The 23,043-nt window shown below is 62.0% G+C and overlaps 1 protein-coding gene across 2 annotated transcripts; it reads right to left on the bottom strand.

The window, feature by feature from the left end:
* TOLLIP (toll interacting protein) lies at positions 1-15,145 on the bottom strand. Of its 2 annotated transcripts, XM_069565823.1 has the most exons (6): positions 14,906-15,145; positions 6,891-7,040; positions 5,006-5,188; positions 4,234-4,386; positions 3,599-3,689; positions 1-1,921 (listed from the first exon to the last, which is right to left on the bottom strand). In XM_069565823.1, the coding sequence occupies exons 1-6, from the start codon at positions 14,936-14,938 to the stop codon at positions 1,710-1,712; spliced, it is 822 nt and encodes a 273-aa protein (XP_069421924.1). In that variant the 5' UTR covers positions 14,939-15,145; the 3' UTR covers positions 1-1,709. The 2 variants fall into 2 exon arrangements, with proteins under 2 accessions (XP_069421924.1, XP_069421925.1); XM_069565824.1 differs by lacking the exons at positions 3,599-3,689; positions 4,234-4,386; positions 5,006-5,188 and having other exon boundaries at positions 14,906-15,046.
* Positions 15,146-23,043: the final 7,898 nt, after the last annotated feature.

The following is a 23,043-nucleotide window of genomic DNA, read 5'->3' as shown; positions in this document are numbered from 1 at the left end:
TTTGTTTTTACATAGATCATTTATTAAGTTAGAAGGCTGAAAGGTACAAACATATCTTACAATCAAAGAGGAATCTGGACCCTGGACCCCAACAGAATGATCTGAAACGCAAAGCTCCAAGGACCATTTCTGCAAACACCCAGCAGGGCTCCTGAAACGGGAGTGGGGTGGGGAGCCTGCTGTACACGCCTCTCCTCTCCGACACCAAGCAACAACCACCTGCGAGGCACCCCAGTCCTGGGCCCGGCAGCCACAGGCGCCGTGCTGAGTGCCCCCCGAGGGGCGGCCTGGACGCGAGCACGGACGTGAGCAGAGCAGCAGGGACAGCAGGGCCACCGGACATCTCGAGGCCCTACTGATGCGCCCTCCTCTGACCCAGTGCAGCAGCAGGCGTCCGCGACAAAGGACCCCGAGCTGGCAGGTCTCACCCACCCTGAAGCCAAGTCTCCTGTCCTCGGAGGCCCAGGCAGGGGGAGGCGGCGGTGGGGAGGCAGCGTGGGGCCGCCCGGGCTGGGGTCAGCCATCAGAGTTGCGCTGTGTGGTCACCGTGCTGCAGACAGCATGCGGCTGTGCAGCCGCTGGTCTCACGCATCTACCGAGCGCCTGCGGCAAAGGCACCGGTGGTCTGAACCCCCCTCGCAAGCCTCCCTGCCACTGGGCCGCCACGGGAGGGGTCTGGTTGGCTTGACCGCTGGCCAGCTTCACGCTAAGCCTACGTCAGGGACAGGACTGGGGTCTGTCTGAGTCCTCACCGCCTCGGGGTAGGGTCTGTCTCCATGTCCAGAGGCCGGGCAAGGCCTCCAGGCAGAGCGGCAACCGTGGCTGGCCGCACCGTGTTCTCATTTCCATGGGGCTCCACCCAGCTGGCCCCATCCTCAGTGTCCACGGCCGGAGGCGGCAGGGTGCCGCCCACACCGCAGGTTGCCTCTTGCCTCTCGGGAAGACCTCCCAGTGCCGGCGGTCACCACGCTGACCCAGCCTGCGGCCCAGCTTCCTACACAAGGTCGGCGGTGAGCTGAGAGTTCAGAGGCCTCTGACAGACGAGGACGAGGGCTGGGTCTGCTCCCAACACCCACCTCACCGAGCTCTACAGTCAGAGTGCGTCTGGGGGCGGCGACCCCTCGGGACAACATGGCATGGAGGGCGAGGCAGCAGGAAAGACTACGGGGCCGCGGGCTCAGGACGTGGCTGCAGACGCCAGGCTGGGCCCCGAGGCAAGGTCCACCCGACCCCAGCGAGGCGCCCAGGGAGACCGCCACGGGGAGGAGCGGAGCTTATTGTCCTGAAGCCCTAACACGACCCACAGCAGCTGTTAGTGGGTTCTCTGTGCCTCACGTTAGTGTGTCTACCCAGGCAGGTGGCATCATGAGAGACCACCTGTCAACCCAGAAGGGGCCCAGCACCGAGGCCCTGCGGGGGAGCTGCTCCCAGGAGAGGCTCCCGGGAGGACGGCCAGCAGGAAGTGGGCGTGTGCACGGGACGCGCCGCCTCCACCCTTCAGGAAGCGAGAGGAGAGCCACCCCACCCGCCCCGACCACGTGGAGAACGGCTCCAAGAACCAAAACCACATGCATCCCAACGAGGGCGAGGACGGCAACACGGACGTCCGAGGAAGGGGCTACGCGGGGCATGTTCACGGGGATCTGCTGGGGACAGTGCTCGGGAGAGCTGGGCGGGCGGGCGGGCAGGCGGCGAGACGGCGGGCATGTCTAGGACTCCTCGCCCATCTGGAGCAGGGAGTTGATGGCTGCGTCCCTGCTGCCCCGCTGGGCCTCCAGCACGGAGCGGATCACCTCCCGGTCCATGTTGGGGAACATGTCCTGGATGGCCTTCAGGTCCTCCTCACGGCAGCGGGGCTGGGCGCTCACGGCTGGGGGCAGCGCCACAGGCACCACGCCGGGGCTGCACACGGCGGGCATCCCTGCAAGCAGAGGCAAGCTCAGTGGGCAGCCCCTCTGCTGCGGAGCCCAGGTCTCACCTGAGGTCTCCCCCACAACACGACCCCAGAGATCTCCCCCCACCCCCAACATGACCCCAGAGGTCTCCCCTCACCCCAACATGACCCCAGAGATCTCCCCCTCACCCCATGACCCCAGAGATCTCCCCCCACCCCCGACATGACCCCAGAGGTCTCCCCCTCACCCCAACACGACCCCAGAGATCTCCCCCTACCCCCGACATGACCTCAGAGGTCTCCCCCCACCCCCGACATGACCCAGAGGTCTCCCCCTCACCCCAACATCACCCCAGAGATCTCGGCCCCGGACACTGCCTCTCAGATAGGCCAGACGCTCAGGAAAAATGGGGGTGAGCAGACCTCAGCCATTTACACCACGGGGGTCAAGCCCTCGCACCACGGCCACCCCCAGCTGCCACCCCCCCAACCCCGAGCACCGAGACTCCCCCGCCGGCCCCTCTGCCGGCCCTCCAGGACAGGCCTTCCCAGCTGGGCACCCAGTCCCAGTCAGACCCCGTCGAGGAAGGAGACCCCACCGGGCCCAGCGTCCTGAGGACGGCAGACCCCTCCCTGCTCCACACGGGCAGCACGTGGGGCTCCGGTGTCAGCTCGCCACACCAGCCGCACCCCTTCACTCCCGTGTGGACGCTGAGAAGCTCAAGGCATCTCAGCTGCTGGAAGACTCAGACCTGGAGCCACCAGAACCCAAGTCAAAGCTCCGACTGTCTCGTGAGGAAAACAGACCAGCAAAAGGAAAGACGAGCTGCTGAGGTCCCGCGGCTTCAGAGACAGCCCTGGCCAGACAGCGCTCTGAAGGGCGGAAGCGGCTGCAAAACTACCCGTCTTTAGAAACTCAAAAGCACAGTCCCCCAACCAGGCCCAACAGCTCACATGGTCTCCTTTCCTGTCTGAGCGGGGCCGGACGCGCACCCGAGGCAGCCGCAGGGCCCGGCCCCTGCCTCCCGCTGCCCCCCGGCCCCTCCCTCCCGCTCCAGCCCTCACTCTTCCCCGCACTCTGCTCAAGAGCTCAGAGGTTTCTCAGGGACACGGCCACCACCGTGCGCACAGCACCCTCGCATCCTCTCCCGTCTCCCAGGCTCTGAGCCTCCCACGCTTGCGTCCCACCCCGTCCTACAGACGTTCACAGGCAGGGGGACTGAGTCACTTCCAGTCAGAGCCTGGGTGGGAACTGACCACAGGCTGACGTGAAGGCACAGAAATCCACGAGAAAAGCCACACCCTACTCGACTCTGCTGCGCGTGAACCGCCGGCTCACAAAGGTGAACACTGCGAGAGGTCGAGAGCCGCGCACAGGGAATGGACGCGACAGATGCAGGCAGGCTCGGGCGTGCAGTCCGTCCATCCACCCGAAAGGACGTGACCTTGTGCTACAGCGACTCAGAAACCATGCTTCCCCATCTCCATACATTTAACTCAACTTTTCTGCACTGACAGAAAAAAAAACAATCCTACCCCCTATGCGTGCAGGAGAAGCCGACACAGGACAGCGGACCCCCGGTTTGGGCAGGCTCTCCAGGCACCGCCTGCAGACCAGGCCCAGCCTCTAGCTTGACACCCCACGCACCTCCCTCCTGCTCTGAGGCCACCCCAGGAGACGCGCCGCGAGGAGGGGAGACGCACCTGTGATGGGCACATAGCCCACACCCTGCTGGTACACGGTGGGCATCAGGACCACGGGTTGAGGCGGCATCATCATGGCAGCCGGCAGCGACTGAAACACACCAAAGATGACCCCAGGGTCACAGCAGAACACACCCCCCCCCCCGCCTCACCAAAAGCTGGGGTGGGGGGCAGCACCAGGCCTGGGGCCCCACGGTCGAGGCAGGGACGCGCCCTGTCCCCAACCTCAGACGCCCGTTCACACCGCCTCCCCACAGGCTCCTCTGCGGGCAGAGGACGACGCGGGTGGAAGGCGCCTGTCGTCAGAGCCGCAGGACACGACTGAGAGCCCATCGGGAGAGGACGCTGCTCCAGGCTGCGAGCCGGAGCGCACGCTTCAGGCTCGAACCCCTGCCGTCCCAGACAGCCTCTCTCTGGCTGCAGTTAGTTAGACACAGCAGCAGCGTCCCATCCACATGGAAGCGTCTGCTGAACAGGTAGGATGCACCCAGCAGAAACGTGCTGATGTGGGAACCCGCAGTGACTGATCCAGTGCCAGGAAGGGGTGAGCAGGTACCAGCGCGGCGGCCCCGAGGCTGGGGGTCCGCCGGCCCGCCCTCCGCGCGGGGAGCACCGGACAGGCGCGGCGGCCTCACCGTGTACGACAGCACCAGGTTGATCATCCCCTCCTTGTCGTCGCCCTGCCGCCCGCTCAGGCTGTACCACTCGTCCACGACCTTGCCCTGCTTCAGCGCCTCGGGGATCGTCACGTGCGTCCAGGCGATGCGGTCATCCATGGAGAAGGCCCGCTGGGGGAGACGGGAGACGGCATGTGAGCCCAGAGCCCCCAGGGCCCTCCCCCCGCAGGGTGTGCACAGCATGGAGCACCCGCCTCGCTCCCCTCCTGCGGGTCCACACGGAGGGAGGGGCTCCAGTGAGCCACCAGCGCCGCCTGCACCAACCCGCGGGGCCGGACCCCCGGACACGCGCTCCCCTGAACCACGCCTTCCCCTCCCGCTCCACCCCAACCCCTGAGGACCGCAGCCTCTCCCAGCCCTGCCGCCCACCCCACTCTGAGCCAGTCTCAGAAGGGCTGGGGCACGTGGAGGGCCAGGCTGAGAAGGGCCTGGGGCTCCCGACACCCCGGGGACACTCAGGAGGCTCCTGCCATTCCCCCACAAAGAGGCCAGTGCCCACCCTGCCAGGGCCTGACCGTGTCAGCCCTGAGCCACGTGCGGACAGCAGTGCCTGGCCTGACTCGTCGGGCGACGCCCACGCTCCGGACATGGCGGTGACGTGTCTGAGTGTAGGTTCCAGAGACTCTGGGGGCACAGAGCGCCTGTCACACCACAGCACCCTCCCTGCACACACGCCCGACGTTCTGGAGCAGCCGGGAGCCTGAGCCGCAGCGGCCCGCGTGGTGCCCACCTCGTCGAAGATCTCCAGGTAGAAGGTGTCCACGCCCGGGGGCACGGTGCACTGGATGACCTTGTTCCAGCGCGGGTTCTTGGCGCCGTTGTGGGCCGTGGGCGTCTCGTACACGGCGTAGCCCAGGCGCAGGCGGCAATAGGGGTCCATGCGGGTCATGCCGTAGTTCTTCGCCAGCTTGGCCTGAAACAAAACCGCCGCGTGAGACGGGGCCGCAGCCGTGAGCCTGGGAGCCTCCCCGCCACCCACGGCTTCCAGGGCGCTCTGGGTGCTGACCCACTGGACACGGCCACCACTGTGCTGTCGGCCCTCCACAACCACAGGTCCAAAGTGAAAGAGAAAGGCGCTGGACCAGGAAAGAACATTCCAGAAACTTCCAAAAGCAAAACCTGAATCTGCCACACCAGCAACTGGGTTTACAGCCTTGTACCGTATGACAACCGAGCTCACGCGGCGTGTTCGGCATGCTAGGTGTCATGAGTAACCCAGGGATGGCTCTGAGTACATGGGATCTGTGCAGGCCACGTGCAGACCTGCACTGTTTCAGGTAGCGGCCTTGAGCGTCCTCAGACTGTGCTGTCTGTGGGGTCCCAGAGCCCGTTCCGAGGACAACTGTGCTTCGGGGCCCAGGAACCAGGAGGTGGTCTGGGCTGGGCCCAGCGTCTCAGGACACACCCGCTGCTGGGCGGGGCTGGGTCCCCCCGACTCCTGGGGAGGAGGGTGGAGAGGGCAGGCCGTCCTGGGACAGAGTCTGAGCCCCGGAGAAGCAGGGGTCAGGGGCCCCCTGAGAAGCGAGGCCTGGCCAAGGCCTTCTCTGCATCCTCAGACAGTGGCCGTGCCGGCCCCCTGACCAGGCAGGACTCTCTCAGCAGTGACTGACCCTGCCCAGTGCCCGGGGGGCCAGGAATCCGCTCCGAGGGGCCTGATCCCCTGGAGCCCACGCCTCACGGTGACCAGGGCTAGCGCCCTGGTTCCTGCTGAGCAACGGACAGACTCCAGGAAGCACCTGGGGCCTGAGGGCAGGCCCGTGACAGCCAGAGGGAAGGGAACTTTCCGTGGTGCTGGAGAAACGCTCTTATCACAGGGGTGGACACACGTGTCGAGAGGTCACAGAAACAAAAGCACGTTAACTCAAACCAGTGCGTCCTGACACGTATGTCACACTCAACAGGCCGATTCTTTTTAAAAGCCCCTAGAGCCTGCTGCCTGTGAGACGCCATCTCTTCCCGACAAAGGCTCTGTGGAAGCCCCGCCCATTGGGAGCCTCCTTGCACCCCTCTCGGGCTGACACCCCCTGAGCTCTGGCGCGCCTGCCCGCGATCATGCCCCAGAGCCGCCCCTCCACGTAGGACCAGCTGGCCCACCTCCAGACACACACCTCATGTCACCGCAGGACCTCCCCCTGAAGTCATCTCTGAGCCTCAGGCACATCCTCTCAAGCACCCTCGACTGAACGTGTCCGACACTGAAGTGTGGCTCTCCTCCCCACCTGCTCCTGCAGTCTCCCCTTTCTGGCCACTGCCCACCGCCCCTGGTGCCGGCGACAGGCTGCGGGGTCACACACCCTCCTCCTGCCCCAACTTGAGGGCTCTCGAACTGGGCTGGATGCCCCCAGGAGGCCAAACGCGGGGCCTTCCAGCCTTGCCCACCATCTTCCTGACACAGAGCCCGAGGGAGCCCTGGACCCGGCTCGGGACGAGCCGTCCGCTTCCCACTTACTTGCTCCACGCTGCTCGCTGCCCCCCATACCCCACCCTTGCCCCCAGCCCAGGGGTGGGGACTCCAGTTCAACCCACGCTCTCCACAGTAGCCTCTGGCCGCCCACTGCTGCCCCCGACCCTCGGCGCCTGCGCTCGGCCCCACGGGCTCTGAGAGCCACACCCACCTGCACCACGGTGACGCTGAGGCGGCCCACGGTGCCCAGCGCCCCTCCGTACTGCAGCTGCTGCGCGGCCTGTGCGTCCAGCTGGATCTGCTGCTGCTGCTGCGTGGGCGTGATGCGCAGGAAGTCCTGGGGCAGCTCCCCGATGTACACCTGCGGGACCACGGCATCAGCGCGGGGCCGCCCGCCCTGGCCCGGCCCCCTGCTGCACCACGCGGGTCTGGGGCTCCAGCCTGCAGGCCCCCTAGGGCCTGTGCTCCCGGGGGCAGGGCGCCCAGCACATGGGGCTCCGTGGAGGCCCGAGCACGTCCCTGCCTGAAAGCACATCTCGCATCCTCGCCGGGGCTGCAAGCCGCTCTCAGGCCTCAGATGCGCTTGTCGCGTGTTGGCGGTCCCAGCCACAGACCAGGACCATGGTGAGCACGGCCTCTCCACCACAAGCTGTTCACTGGGTGAAGCCTGAGGCCCAGATGCCCAGAGACTCGGAGCAGCCTCTGTGCAGACGCCTCGGGAGAACAGCTCGCCCGCAGAAGCGCCCTGAAGACCAAGAAGCCTGCAGAGTGACCAGCAGAGGCCACGGGACCCGGCCCTGGAGAGGGAAGGCGGCGGGAGGGCGCCTGGGCACACACCCGCGCGCGGAGGGTGTGCGGTCTGACGGCGACAACTCCAAGGAGACCACAGGAGACCAAGTTCGGGCCAGCTGGGCTCCGCCGGGGCGGTGAGCACAGAGAGATGCCCCCCAGGGCAGGCGGCCCACCCCCCGGGTGCTCAGGAACCTGGACCCCCCCGCCTCTGCTCTCTGCCGGGTGGGGGGGGGGTGCAGGGCCAGGGGGCACAATGCAGCCAGGGCCCAGGACCCACGACAGAGGCCTGGCTACAGGGGGGAACCAGGGCCACAGCCCCGCTCAGTGCCCAGAGCGCAGGGGCCCCAGACCCCTGCGCAGGGACCCGAAGAACGTGGCAGCTTCAGGGGACACGGGAGAGAAGGCCCTGCATGTCGTGGTGAGCCCTGGCAATCGCGTTTATGGACAGTGGCTGCCAGGGACCACCAGACGCTGCCAGACGCCAAGGCTCCCGCGAGGCTGACCAGACGGCATGGGGTGGGCGTCCAGACGGCACCCACCTGCCTGGGAGCGCGCCTGCCGGCTCTAGGGTGCCCTCACTCCTGCGTGCTGGCGCTCACCCCAGAACCAGCACCCGTACAACGAAGAGAGGCCCCGAGAGTCTGACGCCAACGGCGGGACAGACGGGAACTGTGGAGGCAGAGAGGCCCTTCTGACGGGCACTCTCGCCACTGTCCCCGGTGGCCTGCCCCCTGGGGACACCGGGCTCCACTCCGCATCCCCCAGCTCCGCTGCCTCAAGGCCCAGCGCAGGGCGGGGCCCAGGCGCCCTGGAGCCTGCGTTGCCAGGAAAAGCTCAGCACCTTCCTTCGCTCCCCAAGGCGCTGTGGGGTGCATCTCCTGGGCAATGGCGCAGCAGAGCAGGCCCCAGCCTGGGCCCCGGGAGGCAGGCCGCTTGTGACCCCCTGCGGCCGCACCCTCGGTAAGGGCTGAGGCACCCGGGACACACCAGTTCCCAGTTCCACGGCGCCAAGACCAGACCCCCCTGTGCCCACAGCACACCCGCCGAGAGCCCTCGGGCCACTTGCTGCCCATAGCCCCGCCTTGACCTGCCCGGCGCTTCAGCCTGACTCCCAGTGACCACGCCCACTGTCCTTCGGAGCGGCCGCCCACCCAGCCCTGAGGACCCCGCGGGGAACAGGCCGCGCGGGGCCAGGTGATGGTCAGGAACGGCAGCTCCACTCCTCCAGCCCGTGTGCCCTGCCGTGAGCCAACTCCCGGGGCTGTGCACCCCCTTCATCGTCCTCATGCTGGTTCTGGGTCCGCACAGCCCACACGGGAGCCACTGGACAGCGGGCCAGGCTCAGGCCTGGGTGGGGGGCGGGGGGTCGTCACAGCCGAGAGCTGGCGCAGCAGCACGGAACCCAGAGACTCCCAGTCCAGGCAGCTGCCCGCCTGTAGGCGCCACGGGCGGCAGAGGCCTGAGTCAGCAACGGGCCAGGGCAGGCCCTGGGGGCTCCCTGCCCCGGGGTGGCTGATAACGGCCCCACCAGCCGGACAGCAGCCTCAGTGGCCTGTGGGGAGGAGCAAGCCACACACACCCCACCCCCGAGAGGTCACAGGACGTGCCCGCTGAGGCCTGCGACCCCCACCATCACCACCCGGGTCACTGCAGCCGCTCACCCTCCCTGCCCACCCCACCGTCCTCCTGCCTCAAGGAAAGAGAAGCAAAAACCTGGAAGCCACCAAAGGGAAGGCGGGTATCACCAGCGCCTCCGAACCCGGCTGAGGAGGGGGCGGCTCCCAAAGGGCTCCATGGAGCCCCCAGCCCTGCCCTCTGCCAGGTGTCACTGCGAACAGCCCCGTCCTTTCCGGAGGCCAGCTCTCCTCCCCTTCCTACCCTGCTGCTGCTGCTGCTGCTAAGGCGCTTCAGCCGTGTCCGACTCTGTGCGACCCCATAGACAGCAGCCCATCAGGCTCCCCCGTCCCTGGGATTCTCCAGGCAAGAACACTGGAGTGGGTTGCCATTTCCTCCTCCAACACATGAAAGTGACAAGTAAAAGTGAAGTTGCTCAGTCGTGTCCGACTCTCAGCAACCCCGTGGACCGCAGCCTACCAGGCTCCTCCGTCCATGGGATTTTCCAGGCAAGAGTACTGGAGTGGGGTGCCATCCTATCCTGCAGGTCGCCCCAACTTCCTAAACAGCCCAGACTCGGACAAGCCATTGAAGCCCAAGCGTCTGGCTGTCCCGGCCCTGCAGACAGTCCACACAAGCCCCAGACAGGGAGCCGAGAGGAGGCATTAAGTGAGCACAAGGACACCAGAGGGCAAGCGCGAGAGACGGCACCGCCGGCCACACGAGCACCAGGCCACGCCGCTGACGGACAGCGAGCGGCACCGGGGGCTCGGCAGGGAGCTCCAGCGCCGCTCACGCCGCTCAGGACCTGGCGCAGCTGACACGGAGCACCCCGCCCACACTGCAAACAGCCGGGCCGCAGGCCGTGGGGCGGCAGGGCCGGGGCAGACGGGCGCCGCACTGCAAGGTCTCAGCTCTGCCGCACGTGCGCATCTTCCCAGCCAGACGCGGGGCAGTCGCAGCGCCCGCGGGGCTCGGGTCCCAATAGAAGAAAGGCAGCCGCACAAGGCCCCACTGCTGCCCGAGGGGGGACGGCGTGGCCAGCTCAGGCGGCCTTGGGAGAAGACGCCGCCTCCGCAGCAATCTGAAGGCAGGACGGGGCGGCATGCAGGGTCTGGGGAGGAGCGGGGCACAGGCCTGGCTAGGAGCCCGGGGGGCAGATCTAAGGACGGTAGGGAGGTGGCCAAAGCCGGGCAAGCAGGGAGGGCAGGAACATGGAGGGCAGACAGGTGCCAGGAGCACCAGGCTCTGACTCGGAGACGGCGGGGGGGGGGGGCAGAGGGGGACGGGCAAGGGGCTGCTCGCACAACGGGCTCTGCCTGGGGCCTGGCCCCAGGGATGGCAGCGGGGACCTGCTTGGCAGGGGAGGCAGGTGTGGAGGTGCCCAGGCTGAGAAGGAACCGGCTCTGGGTCTGCTCAGAAGGCAGAGCCGCACAAGAGCCTGTGGGTGTGCGCGAGTTTCTGGTGGGAGCCGCAAAGGGGCTGGGGCTGCCGCCTGAGGCGACGGGAACATCAGCGAGGGTCCCAGGGAAAGAAGGAAATCCCCATGAAGAGAGACCCCCAGCAGGGAGGGACGTCGCACCTGTGTCCACAGCTGCAGCCATTTTCAGAGGCCCCAGAACAAACCTCAGACAAGTCACCACCCGAGTCCCCCTCCCCACCTGCTCACTCCCACGCCCCACAGAATGCAGGCGGGCTCTGCCCCCGGGGCCTTCCCACTGTGACAGGCAGCGGCCCCTCCCATGCCCCACTGCCACCCCGCCCGGCTCCCGTCCTGCCGGGGTAGCACCATCGGCGGGGGCAGGGGGAAGGATGCGCACATGCGGGCACCCGAGCAGAGGGGGTCTGCGGCCGAGGCCACACGGGCCCCTTCACATCCGGAGAGAAGGGGACCGGGAGCTCAGAGTCCCAGATACCACACAGACCTTTCAGGAATCAGAGAAAGCAGGACAAACAATCCATCTGAACAAACACCAGCTCATCAAATAACACTCCTCCTGGGAGGAAAGCAGAGGTCACCGAGGCCGCCTGCTGCCCAGGAGGGCCGTTACAGAGACGGACCTGAGAGCCCCCAGGGCCGCACGGTGACGTCCCCGGGAGGACTGCAACGAGAGGGAAGGACGTGTTTCAAACCAGCAGAGAAGGAAAATGGAACGAATGAACCTGGGTTAATGACTCCAGCAGAAGGCAAGGAGAGAGAGAAGACAAGCGAGCGGGCGGAAGCGCAGAAGGAAGTGCGGGGAACTCACGGCGCGCGTGTGACCGCGCACGCAGACGCGCGCATCCCCGGCAAAGGGCGAAGACCCGGCGGCCGTGTGCGCGCTGCTGACGGCAGGCCCGCCCGACACGCGCGGGAGTCCGAGAACAGGCGTCTACCAGGCAGACACTCCCTGAAAGCAAGCTGGCATCCCTCATCGCGGCAAGCCAAACAAGAAAGGCCTGTACACGGCCAGCAGGGTCACCACACGCAACAAGGTCTGACTCACAGGAAGACGGGGCCTTCTCAGCCCGGAAGCGCTCCTAACTCAGCCGCAGAGAATCCAGAGCAGAGCTCATGGGGCCTGGGGAATTGGGACACGGGCCAGCTGGGCGGAGAAGCCACCCCTCGCCCAGGATTTGGGCCAGAGGGATGGATTCACCTGGCGAGAGCGGGCCATTTGAGCAAGATGGGAGCTCGGGCCAGACTCCAACCGAGACAGAGAGAAAGCCACGCGCCAGCCCAAAGAGAAGAACCGCTCCTTCCTTTGAAAACTGCAAAGACAGAGCAAGGCCTGAGCCTGCATCTTGCCTTCCATATAGACTGTACTTAAGGACAACCAGACCTCACTCACCTATACCAACAGGCCCCCCAAAACCAAGCAATAAAACTCAAACACAACTCCCTGCCACCCCTGGTGGGTCACAGGCTCAGCAACAGCCATCAGTTCGTGCGAGGCTGACGAGGACCTGGCTGTCACAGGCCACGCGGCGTCACCCGACAGCTCGCCCTCAGGCCTCACGAGGGAAACAACAGAAAGGGGCTGTGCTGACCAGCCCGCATCTCCCAAAGCTGGGCAAGTGGCCCTCACTGCTCCCGTCAGCCTAGAGTCTGTGGACACACAGCAAGGCTCAGCCTCTGACCAAGCCTGACCGCTGCCCGCCGAGCTGGCCAGCAGCACGGGCGGCTGCAGCGACACGTGCCACAAACCCCCTCCGAGCCCCCCAGTTGCTCCCGTGGGCGCCCATTCACGCTTTGCATCCTCTGTGGACCAGAAAGAAGCACGGGGCGGAGAAGGTAGCAAGGAGGGAAATGCCAGCGCCACGGAAAGTGGGCGGACAGCGCAGGGCGGGCAACCCTCAGCGGCCACTCGGGGAAAGCTATTCTGAAGACACAAATACCACAGCTTCTGGAATTTAAGTCAATTCCCAGCTCCTCAGGCTCCCTGTTCAGGGACAGAGGGAATCTCCCCAAGTGGGCAGGCCCACTTCTGCCTTCATGTGCCTGGGGACCCTGCCCATCCGTCCTTCACCAGGCGCCGGAGGAGACAGTCAGACTTCAGAGTCAGCCCAGGTCCCCTGGTCAGTGACCCTGGGCTGAGGCTGAGTGCTGCCTGTCCTGTGTGAGCCAGGCTGGGACCCCCCGCAGAGGCTGGCCCTTGGGCGTGCCACCCAGCCGGGACCCAGCGCATCCGCGGGCCTCCACTGCACCAGGCACGCACAGGACAGCCCCCGCCAAGTCCATGCATCCTGGCAAGGGAAGCGGTCTCCACCAGACTCTAGTAACCACAAAAGGAAGGGCTCCCCAACGCCGATAACTGGAGAGGAAGCCTCTACAAGTGTCGTTCACCCACGGGGGATAGGCTGGTGGGGAGACGTAGAACGAGAGGGTAGGTACCAGGCAAAAGCTCTAGAAAACACAGAAAGCCCACTCGAGTGACCCCCCGCCCCCCAGCACAGGCACCCCGGCAGGAGCTCCCAGCCTCGAAGCAGTGGCTCTCCCCACCCTCTCCAGCTCTGCTTTCCACGCTCCCCTTCCCTTAAGTCTCGGTCAGCCGTGCTTCCTCCACAGCCCTGCTCACCCCACGCCCTGGCCCAGGGAGGCTACTGCTCACCACGATTCCAGGCCAGACCTTCAGGCCCAGGCCTGGCTCCTCTGTGAGCCTGACGGCGGCATCAGTGAGCCGTGCTACCCAAGACGCTGAGAGCGCCCGCACCGAGGCCAGCGCGCCCGAGGGCCGGAGCCCCCAGCTGCTCTGGCCCTGACCGAACCTCAGGGCATGAGCTCGGCCCCTGAGGAGCACCCCTCACAGCCCTGCCAGTCCACGCGTGGGGCCCAAGTCCCCGACAAGAGAACGTGCCAGTCGTCCGGGTCACTGGGAGCTCAACAGCACAGGCCTCACATCCAGACACCCCCTGCCGCCTGGGCCCTGTCACAGCCCTACCTCAGCGCAGGGCCAACATCCCTCTGGACTAGAGGAGGCCCGCCTTCACCACGCGCTCCCCTTGCCTGGGTCCCAGCAGGCCTGCGCATGTCTGCCTGCGGATCCCGCCTGGCGAAGGCACAGAGCTCCCAGCAGGTCTGACCCAGGACAGAACCAACACCCGTCCCTGCTGCCCCTATAGAACGGAGGAAGTGCTGACGCTCAGCCTGCTCCAAGCCACTGTGTGCAGTGAAGACGGAGACGGGAAGCCAGGGGCCAGAATCCACCCTACGAACTCCGGGACCTTTCCACACGCATGTCTGTCACGAAGCCCTGTCACGTCCCATTCAAACGGTCAGAAAGAACACCTGTGCCCAAAGGGCTTCCAACAAGACCTGCCTTCCTCAAACTCAGAAAGACGCCGTGTGGATAGATTCGTCTCCCGCTGGCAGAGACACAGACAAGATCTGTCCACCCTGGCGGGAGGGTGAAGAGCCAGGGCTGCGGGGACTTCCCTGGTGAAGCCACATCAAACCATCAACCAGAACCTTGTCCCAGCTGAAGGCTCTGACTGTGATTAAAGCAAACAAACCCTCACCGCTCATGGTCAGGCACCCCAACCCAGTCTGAACGGGGGCTAGAAGCGACTCCCCAGGAGCCGAAGCCTTGCTCTTGGACAAGGACACAGCAGCCGCGCAGGAGACAGGACTCCAGGGCCAGGGGCAGAAGAGGACTCCCAGCTCAGGACCCCTCATGTGTTACCAAAGGAACCGAGGGACACAGCTGGGCCTGGACCCTCCTTCATCCAAGCCTGGCCGGGTGGCTCCTCTACAGACGGACACTCTAGGCACAGGGTGTTGCCTCCTCCCGGGGACCCAGCGGGTGCCGACCCTGCCCGACCCCGGGGCCCGCCGGTGGGGGCGGGGCCCCCTCCACCCGGGGACGCAACGGGCGCCGACCCTCCCCCATCCCGGGGAACCAACCGGCGCCGACCCTCCCCCATCCCGGGGACGCAACGGGCGCCGACCATCGCCCATCCCGGGGAACCAACGGGCGCCGACCCTCCCCGGCCCCGGGGAACCAACGGGCGCCGACCATCGCCCATCCCGGGGAACCAACCGGCGCCGACCCTCCTCCTCCCCGGGACGCAACGGGCGCCGACCCTCCTCCTCCCCGGGAACCAACGGGCGCCGACCCTCCTCCTCCCCGGGAACCAACCGGCGCCGACCCGCCTCCTCCCGGGGACGCAACCGGCGCCGACCACCCCCCGCCTCGGGCGCCCGGTGAGCGTGAGGCCTCGTCTTCCCGGGGGCCCGCACGGTGCGCGGCCTCTCCCTGCCGGGGACTCCCTTCCGCTCGCACGGAGCCCGGCGTCGGCCTGTGCCCGAAGGCCGCGGAGCCCGCCCCCGCCGGAGCCTACCGGCCCGCGCTGCGTGCTGACGGTGGTCGCCATGGTCCGGCCGGCCCCGCGCGTAGCCCACCGACAGCCGCCAGAGACGCGAGCCGACGGCGGTCCCGCGAGGCCGCGGCCGCCTCAGTCAGCTGACGGCGGCCCCGCCCCCGCCCGGCCCGGACGCAGGCGCAGAGCGCGCCGCCGCTTCCGGCTTCTCGCGCAGGCGCGCGCGCTCCCGCCGGGCGCCTGCGCAGTCGCGCCCGCCGCGCCGCGGCCGCGTGAAATGGCTCCCGGGCCGGCGGTGTGCGCTTGCGCGCTGGGGCGCGGCGGGCAGCCGGGCGCGGCCGGCCGGGGCGGGCGGTGACGCGAGCCGCCGCGGCTGCCGCGCGGGCTCGTGGCCCGGCTGCGCCCCGCGAGTGGCCGGCGTGACCCGGTGCGGCCGCGGCCTTCCGAGTGTTCCGGCGGTGAGGCCGCGCGATTCCCCTGCCGCCCGCCGGCCCCTCGGCTCGGTGTGCCCGACGCTGCTGGCCGGGCGGCCGCTGGGGTCTCCACGCAGCCCTGCGCTTTTCCATCCGAGGCGGCTCCCCCGGGCCTGGCGTTCTGCTCCCGACACAGGCGGTTCCCAGGCGGCGGTGGCGCGAGACAGCCGCTGGCCACTCCAGGCCGCCGCGCGGATTCCCCCGCCAGTGGCCACCCTCTCGCGCCCGAGCTGGAGCGCCGCGTCCCCCTCGCGCCACAGCCTCAGCCGCCCGCCAGTCGCCTCTCCCGGATGGGAAGTATTAAGAAGCTTCCAGATGGCACCCAACCCACAGAGAGACCCCGCGTCCTTAAACCTTACCCGGAATCACCTATAAGAGCCCCCATCCTACACGGGGTCCCCCTGTGCGTCCCCAGGGTGTCTGGTCTTACTGGTCTGCAAACCAGTAAGAACCCCAGCACGTCGAGGTGCAGGCGTTCGCGGTGGCCTGCCTGGAGGGCACTTTCAAACCCGAGGCTTGAGCCGTCCTTTCCCTGCTGTGTGCCTCCCAGAACCTTCAGAAGTAGCCAGCCCACTGCGCGGCCTTTGCAGTCCCGCATTTGCCCAAGCGGCTGGCTACCCACTGGCACGGCGCCCCATGCCGCCGCTGGTGACCATTTTAGGAACTGGGATGTCCCTTGTCCCTGGATGACACGGGCTCCTGGTACTCGATTTCCCTGGGCAAGGACTTTATCCACACACTCATCAGATAGACGTGCACCTCAAGGCCAGAATCCCATTTAGAGCCTGTTTCCTGGGGTCACTTCCGGTGGCAATTATAGTATCAGTCAGGGTCCCGGCAAGAAACAGCGGGTGTTCTCGGGAAGAACACTGCAGAGATTTCAGCAAATGTCCTGTTTACCAAGAAAGGGCGAAGTGAAAAAGCAAAGCATGAGAGACTTTTAGTCTCAGGGAGCTGCCACTACTCCTGGCCTGGAAGAGAAGGAGGGAGCAGAGGGCAGGACAAGAGCCTTCCTCAGCAGATGGGGAAGTCACTGCCAACCACAGGGCTGTGGGAGGGGCCTGCGGACACGAACCCCTGGCCTCTGTCCTCCCATCTCTGATCTATACAGTGTCTGCCATCAAACTAACCGGGAGATCCATTCTGTAGACAGACACAAAGAGAGGTAGAGAAAGGTGGAGAGGATCTGGGGAGGCCAGCCAGAAACTAATCTACATGTGTGTCTGAATATCCTCAATAGTGGGTGGGAAGGAGAGAGTGGGAGGAATGGCGAGAGCAGCTTGGAAAAATATACACTAACATTCGCAGAACAGACAGCCAGTGGGAATTTGATGTATGACTCAAATTGAGGAACTCCAACTGGGGATCTGTGACCACCTAGAGGGGTGGGAGATGGGAGGGAGGCTCAAGGAGGGAAAACACAGTATTGCAATTATCCTTCAATTAAAAATAAATATCCTCAATAACCAGGGGACACAGTTTTGTAAAACATCATTGCAAAGAGCAGCAACAGAATAGATGAGACCAAACTGCAACTTTTATGAGTGTTAAGGAAAAACAATAAAATTTTATTAAAACACATTAAGACCTGAATAAGTTGGGAAGCTATATACCATATCCATGGATAGAAAGGCTTAATGTCAGAAATATGTCAATTGTCCCCCAAATTGCCCTACAAAAGAAATTGTCATTAAAACCCCTACAGGGTTTTTTTTTTTTTTTAAGACTATTTAGCAAGCTGATTCTAGAATCTGTATAGAACAAAGGCTGGATGTTAGCCAAGACATTCCAGGAGAAGGAAGAGGAGAAGCCGGAGACAGGAGGAGACTGTTCCAGAAGATGGCAAATGTATTCTAAAACTATAGTAATTGAGCCTAGGACAGAGATATGGGGATAGACAAGTTCACCAATGGAACAAAGCACAAAAACTTGATTTATGAGGGTGTTGGCCCTGCTGAGTAGTATCTTGTAGTACATGTACTAAAACAGTTGGCTGTACTTGGGGAAAAAACTTGTCATTCGATCCCTACCTTATGCTGAACAAAAAAGCAATTTCTAATGGAATTGATGCAGTATCTATGCCATGTTTGTAAAGGATAAAATCAAAAAAGGCTGCCACTTTGCCTCTGATAGATGTGGGAAGGTTCGAACAGAAGTTGAGGCTTAGGGAGAGACACTTGGTAAGACAAACACGGAGAGAAGGTGTTCATCAGACCAGCACCACCTGGCCACCGGGCACTGACCACGTATCCTTGAGAAAGGCAGAGGGAGCTGATGGGCAGAGAGTGTGAGAGGTGGGCCAGAAAAGGGGGTTTCAACCCTAGAGTGGGCATGAGAACCACAGCAGCGTGTTATCAATAGTAAGTTGTCATCACGGAGCTTTACAGAGTGGAGTTGTGGGCCGTAGAGCTGGGCAGAGAGGACGTCTCTGGCAGGAGAACTGAAGAGGGGGCAGAGCTGGAGGGCGGGGTCCCGCCAAGTGTATTTCTGTAGAAAGTGTTAACTGTGAAGGGAGTTCTAAACACCAGCTGCTCCACCTACCTGCCTACGTTTGCTCAGAGACCCAACACTTAACATCCAGGGCCGAGACCCTGAATGTCACCCGAATGACGCCATCAGCCTGTGGAATCCTCGCTGTGCCCAGCCCATCCACGTTGTCATGGCAGGTAAGCCCTCCTTGGCCTTCTGTGTCCAGGTTTCACCTCATAGTGGCCCCCACGGGCCCCAGGATTCACGGAGCATCCCGATGTACCTAGAGCCCCCCATGGTGTTCTGTACATCTCTGAGTGGATTCTTGATAAGACTGAAGATAAATGACACCTTTGCATGCTTCGGAGGCGCCAGGTATTGATCTAAGTGCTCAGCATTGTTTATCTATTCCGTCTACAGTACGGTCCCACGGGGCCCATGCATTTGTTATCTGCCTGACAAAGGATAACAGGCAAGTGAAGGATGAAAATGTTTACCGTTGTCTAACACCAGCGAATAATTAATATCCACAATATGGAAACTGGCCCCACCACTTCATGGCAAATAGATGGGCGAAAAATGGAAACAGTGATAGACTTTATTATCTTGGGCTCCAAAATCGCTTCAGATGGTGACTGCAGCCATGAAATGAAAAGACACCTGTTCCTTGGAAGAAAAATTATGACCAACCTAGACAGCATATTAAAAAGCAGAGACATTACTTTACTAGCAAAGGTCCATCTACTCAAAACAATGGTTTTCCCAGTAGTCATGTATGGACGTGAGAGTCGGACCATAAAGCAAGCTGAGTGCCAAAAAATTGATGCTTTTGAACTGTGGTGCTGGAGAAGACTCTTGAGAGTCCCTTGGACTGCAAGGAGGTCCAACCAGTCCATCCTAAAGGAGATCAACCCTGAATAGTCATTAGAAGGGCTGATGACGATGCCCAAACTCCAATACTTTGGCCACCTGATGTGAAGAGCTGATTCATTTGAAAAGACCTTGACTCTGAGAAAGATTGAGGGCAGGAGGAGAAGGGTGACAGAGGACGAGATGGTTGGATGGCATCCCTGACTCAATGATCGTGAGTTTGAGCAAACTCCGGGACATAGTGAAGGACAGAGAAGCCTGGCACTCTGTAGTCCGTGGGGTTGCAAAGAGCTGGACCCGACTGAGCGACTGAACAACCAGATGATAAACGGACAGATGTTGTGAATTCAAAGAGGGGAAGCCCAAAGGCTTGGCAGGTAAGGGGAAGGGCTCTTAGACTCGCAGCAAGTGAGAGAAACAGACCAGTGACGAGACACCACCTTCTATCCATCAGAAGAGTAGCCTTTGGTGGGGAGGGAGACCAAGGGCTGGTGAAAACTGAGCCGGGGCCTCCTGGCAGAGGCGCTCTGGGGCTTCACAAGCTAGTCACGCCCAGAGCTCCTGTTCTGGAGCCTCCCCAGCTAACCCGCAAGGGACGCACTCGAGGCTGTTCGCTGTGTAGTTGTTTGTGTAGCAGAGCTGGCAGCCTAATTGCCCGTCGTCGGGGGAATCTGATGCATGCATGCTCCGGGTACAGCACAACAGGGAGAAACGACAAGGCAGATGTCTGCAGAACAGCTCGTATGAATGTTTAAAATCCACACCAAATAATTAAGCAGCAATTTTCAAGACACAGGACATCAGGCAACCTAGGTCAGTGGTCCGTGTGGGATGGGGGTGCTAGGATGGCTCTGTTCACTGCCTGGAGAGACAACGCAGGCCGCCACGCCAGGAGGGTGACCAAGGGTCAGGGCAGGGTCTCCCTGGGTTGAGGGGACTTGGCCAGGGTCCGAGGAAGTGGGCAGGCTGGCATTTGCAGAGCGGAGACCCTGCAGAGACAGGACTGCCGTCTTCAGAGGCTCCCCTGGAGCCTTCAGCTGAGTTCAGACCAGAGCAGGCACGGGATGAACTGCCAAGGAGGACAAGAGCACTGCCTGGAAGAGCTACAGAAATCGCACCGCTCACCGCGCAGGGCCGGGCACGGTTGCTGTCGCCACAAGTCAGAGTAAGAAGTCACAGAACCGAGAGAATGCCAAGCAGAGTGCACGAAAGGCGCTGCCTCGAGATCGCCAGGGACACACTGGGTTGTTTTCAGCTGGTAAAGGGACGCACTTCTCAGGAGGACATAGAAATCCTGGACGTTTATATACCTAGTTGTAGAGCTTCAGAACGCCTGAAGCAAAACCAGGGAGAACTGTGGGGACAGAGACAAACGCACAGGGAAGCCTGGTAAAGCGATGAGTGATGAGACGGCATCCGGACGGCTGGGTGCTGCAGACGGCTGGGTGCTGCAGACGGCTGGGTGCTGCAGACGGCTGGGTCTGACCGACAATCTCTAGAAAACTCCATCCAAGAACAGCAGAACACACATCTTTATCAATAAGTGTACACTGAACGGGGCTTCCCTGACGGCCCCTGCAGGCTTCCACCCCTGGGTCAGGAAGATCCCCTGGATGAGGGCACGGCAGCCCACTCCAGTAGTCTTGCCTGGAGAATCCCAGGGACGGGGGAGCCTGGTGGGCTGCCGTCTATGGGGTCGCACAGAGTCAGACATGGCTGAAACGACTTAGCAGCAGCAGCAGCAGCAGCAACAGCAGCGTGATTCACCATTTAATCGCCCGCTTCGCCCCCTCGCTCCGGCCCTGTGGAATGCAACGCAGACTCTGTCTGGCAGCCCAGCCGAGGCTGCTCGGGGCGGGGTCTGTGGGGAGGACCACCCCGCTCTTCAGGGTCTCATCCTGATCCCGATGTCGGCACCTCCCCGGTGTCCAGACACACAGAGAGGGTCCCTCACCTCCTTCGTGGTCAGAGGCTCGTCTCTGTGTCCCTACTGTGTGCCAGCACCTGCTTCTTCTATATGGAAAAGGAGTGACCCCAGCCATGTCAGGCACAGGACGCAGGGCGGCCGTCCTCAGGAAGCCCTCGGGCCCCTGGCTGCGCCTGGAGGGCCGTGTCCTGAATGGACGCCCAGGGGGCCTAGCCACCCAGCTCGAAGTGTCTGCAGGCTGAGGTTTCACAAAAGAAGCCACTTGCACACACCTGCTTATAACCTCCGTGAGGGCATGCCGCAGGCATTAATCACCTAAATTCAGGCCAGGGTAAGAAATTACAACCATAACCTTTAAGATGTGCGCAATCCAGACTTTCTGCTGTAACAGCCGCCAAACCCAGGGAGCCTGTGTGTCTCTGCAGACTTGGGGGGTCTTCCTGTGGCCTTGCCAACCCAGGGTGCGGCTCCCGCAGGGTGGAGCGGTGTATGCGTGGGGCTGGCTGGTCACCCCTGGGTCAGTCCTGCCAGGCTGGGGAGGAAAAAGCAGCAGCCAGACACTTACCCTATTGAGGCTGGAGGCTATTCCTCCATCGGCTCACCACACACTCTTTTTTTTGAGCATGACAAGAATTTTAATTCAATATACACAAATATTACACATCATTGAGTTATATTGGAAACATATCATTACAAGGAAATTTCATTCTTAAGGAAAATAAAAATAGGTTGCATTTTAAAGTTTATAAAATGTTTTTGCACTAGTATGGTGGTATCACCACTGTCTTTATCCAGAGAACAGAGCTCCTGGGGAAGGTCTTTCCTAGTCAGTGAATCAAAGGAAGAGGGAAGGAGAGATTCTGGCGGGCAGGTAGCAATCCTTCTTCCGGACCCCAGCCCGCCCCCCCAACACGTGCCCTGCCTCTGCCCACCTTACCCTCCACTGGCCCTGCCTACCAGGCCCTCTGACCCCTGCTTCCCTTCCCTCCCCCAGCTTTCAGTTCAGTTCAGTTGCTCAGTCGTGTCCGACTCTTTGTGACCCCATGAATTGCAGCACGCCAGGCCTCCCTGTCCGTCACCATCTCCCGGAGTTCACTCAGACTCACATCCATCGAGTCCGTGTTGCCATCCAGCCATCTCATCCTCGGTCATCCCCTTCTCCTCCTGCCCCCAATCCCTCCCAGCATCAGAGTCTTTTCCAATGAGTCAACTCTTCGCATCAGGTGGCCAAAGTACTGGAGCTTCAGCTTTAGCATCATTCCTTCCAAAGAAATCCCAGGGCTGATCTCCTTCAGAATGGACTGGTTGGATCTCCTTGCAGTCCAAGGGACTCTTAAGACTCTTCTCCAACACCACAGTTCAAAAGCATTGGTTCTTCAACGGTCAGCTTTCTTTAGAGTCCAACTCTCACATCCATAAGTGACTACTGGAAAAACCATAGCTTTGACTGGATGGACCTTTGTTGGCAAAGTAATGTCTCTGCTTTTGAATATGCTATCTAGGTTTGCCATAGCTTTTCTTCCAAGGAGCAAGCGTCTTTTCATTTCATGGCTGCAGTCACCATCTGCAGTGATTCTGGAGCCCAAGAAAATAAAGTCTGACACTGTTTCCACTGTTTCCCCATCTATTTCCCATGAAGTGATGGGACCAGATGCCATGATCTTAGTTTTCTGAATGTTGAGCTTTAAGCCAACTCTTTTGCTCTCCTCTTTCACTTTCATCAAGAGGCTCTTTAGTTCTTCTTCACTTTCTGCCATAAGGGTGGTGTTATCTGCATATCTGAGGTTATTGATATTTCTCCTGGCAGTCTTGATTCCAGCTTGTGTTTCTTCCAGTCCAGCGTTTCTCATGATGTACTCTGCATGTAAGTTAAATAAGCAGGGTGACAATATACAGCCTTGACGTACTCCTTTTCCTATTTGGAACCAGTCCGTTATTCCATGACCAGTTCCAGCTGTTGCTTCCTGACCTGCATACAGATTTCTCAAGAGGCAGGTCAGATGGTCTAGTATTCCCATTTCTTTCAGAATTTTCCAGTTTATTGTGATCCACACAGTCAAAGGCTTTGGCATAGTCAATAAGGCAGAAATAGATGTTTTTCTGGAACTCTCTTGCTTTTTCCATGATCCAGTGGATGTTGGCAATTTGATCTCTGGTTCCTCTGCCTTTTCTAAAACCAGCTTGAACATCTGGAAGTTCACGATTCATGTATTGCTGAAGCCTGGCTTGGAGAATTTTGAGCATTACTTTACTGGCATGTGAGATGAGTGCAATTGTGCGGTAGTTTGAGCTCTCTTTGGCATTGCCTTTCTTGGGGATTGGAATGAAAACTGACCTTTTCCAGTCCTGTGGCCACTGCTGAGTTTTCCAAATTTGCTGGCATATTGAGTGGAGCACTTTCACAGCATCATCTTTCAGGA

The sequence above is a fragment of the Ovis canadensis genome, chromosome 21 (assembly GCF_042477335.2).
Source record: "Ovis canadensis isolate MfBH-ARS-UI-01 breed Bighorn chromosome 21, ARS-UI_OviCan_v2, whole genome shotgun sequence".
In the NCBI taxonomy this organism is placed as follows: domain Eukaryota; kingdom Metazoa; phylum Chordata; class Mammalia; order Artiodactyla; family Bovidae; genus Ovis; species Ovis canadensis.
This window is presented reverse-complemented; position numbering and strand designations above follow the sequence as displayed.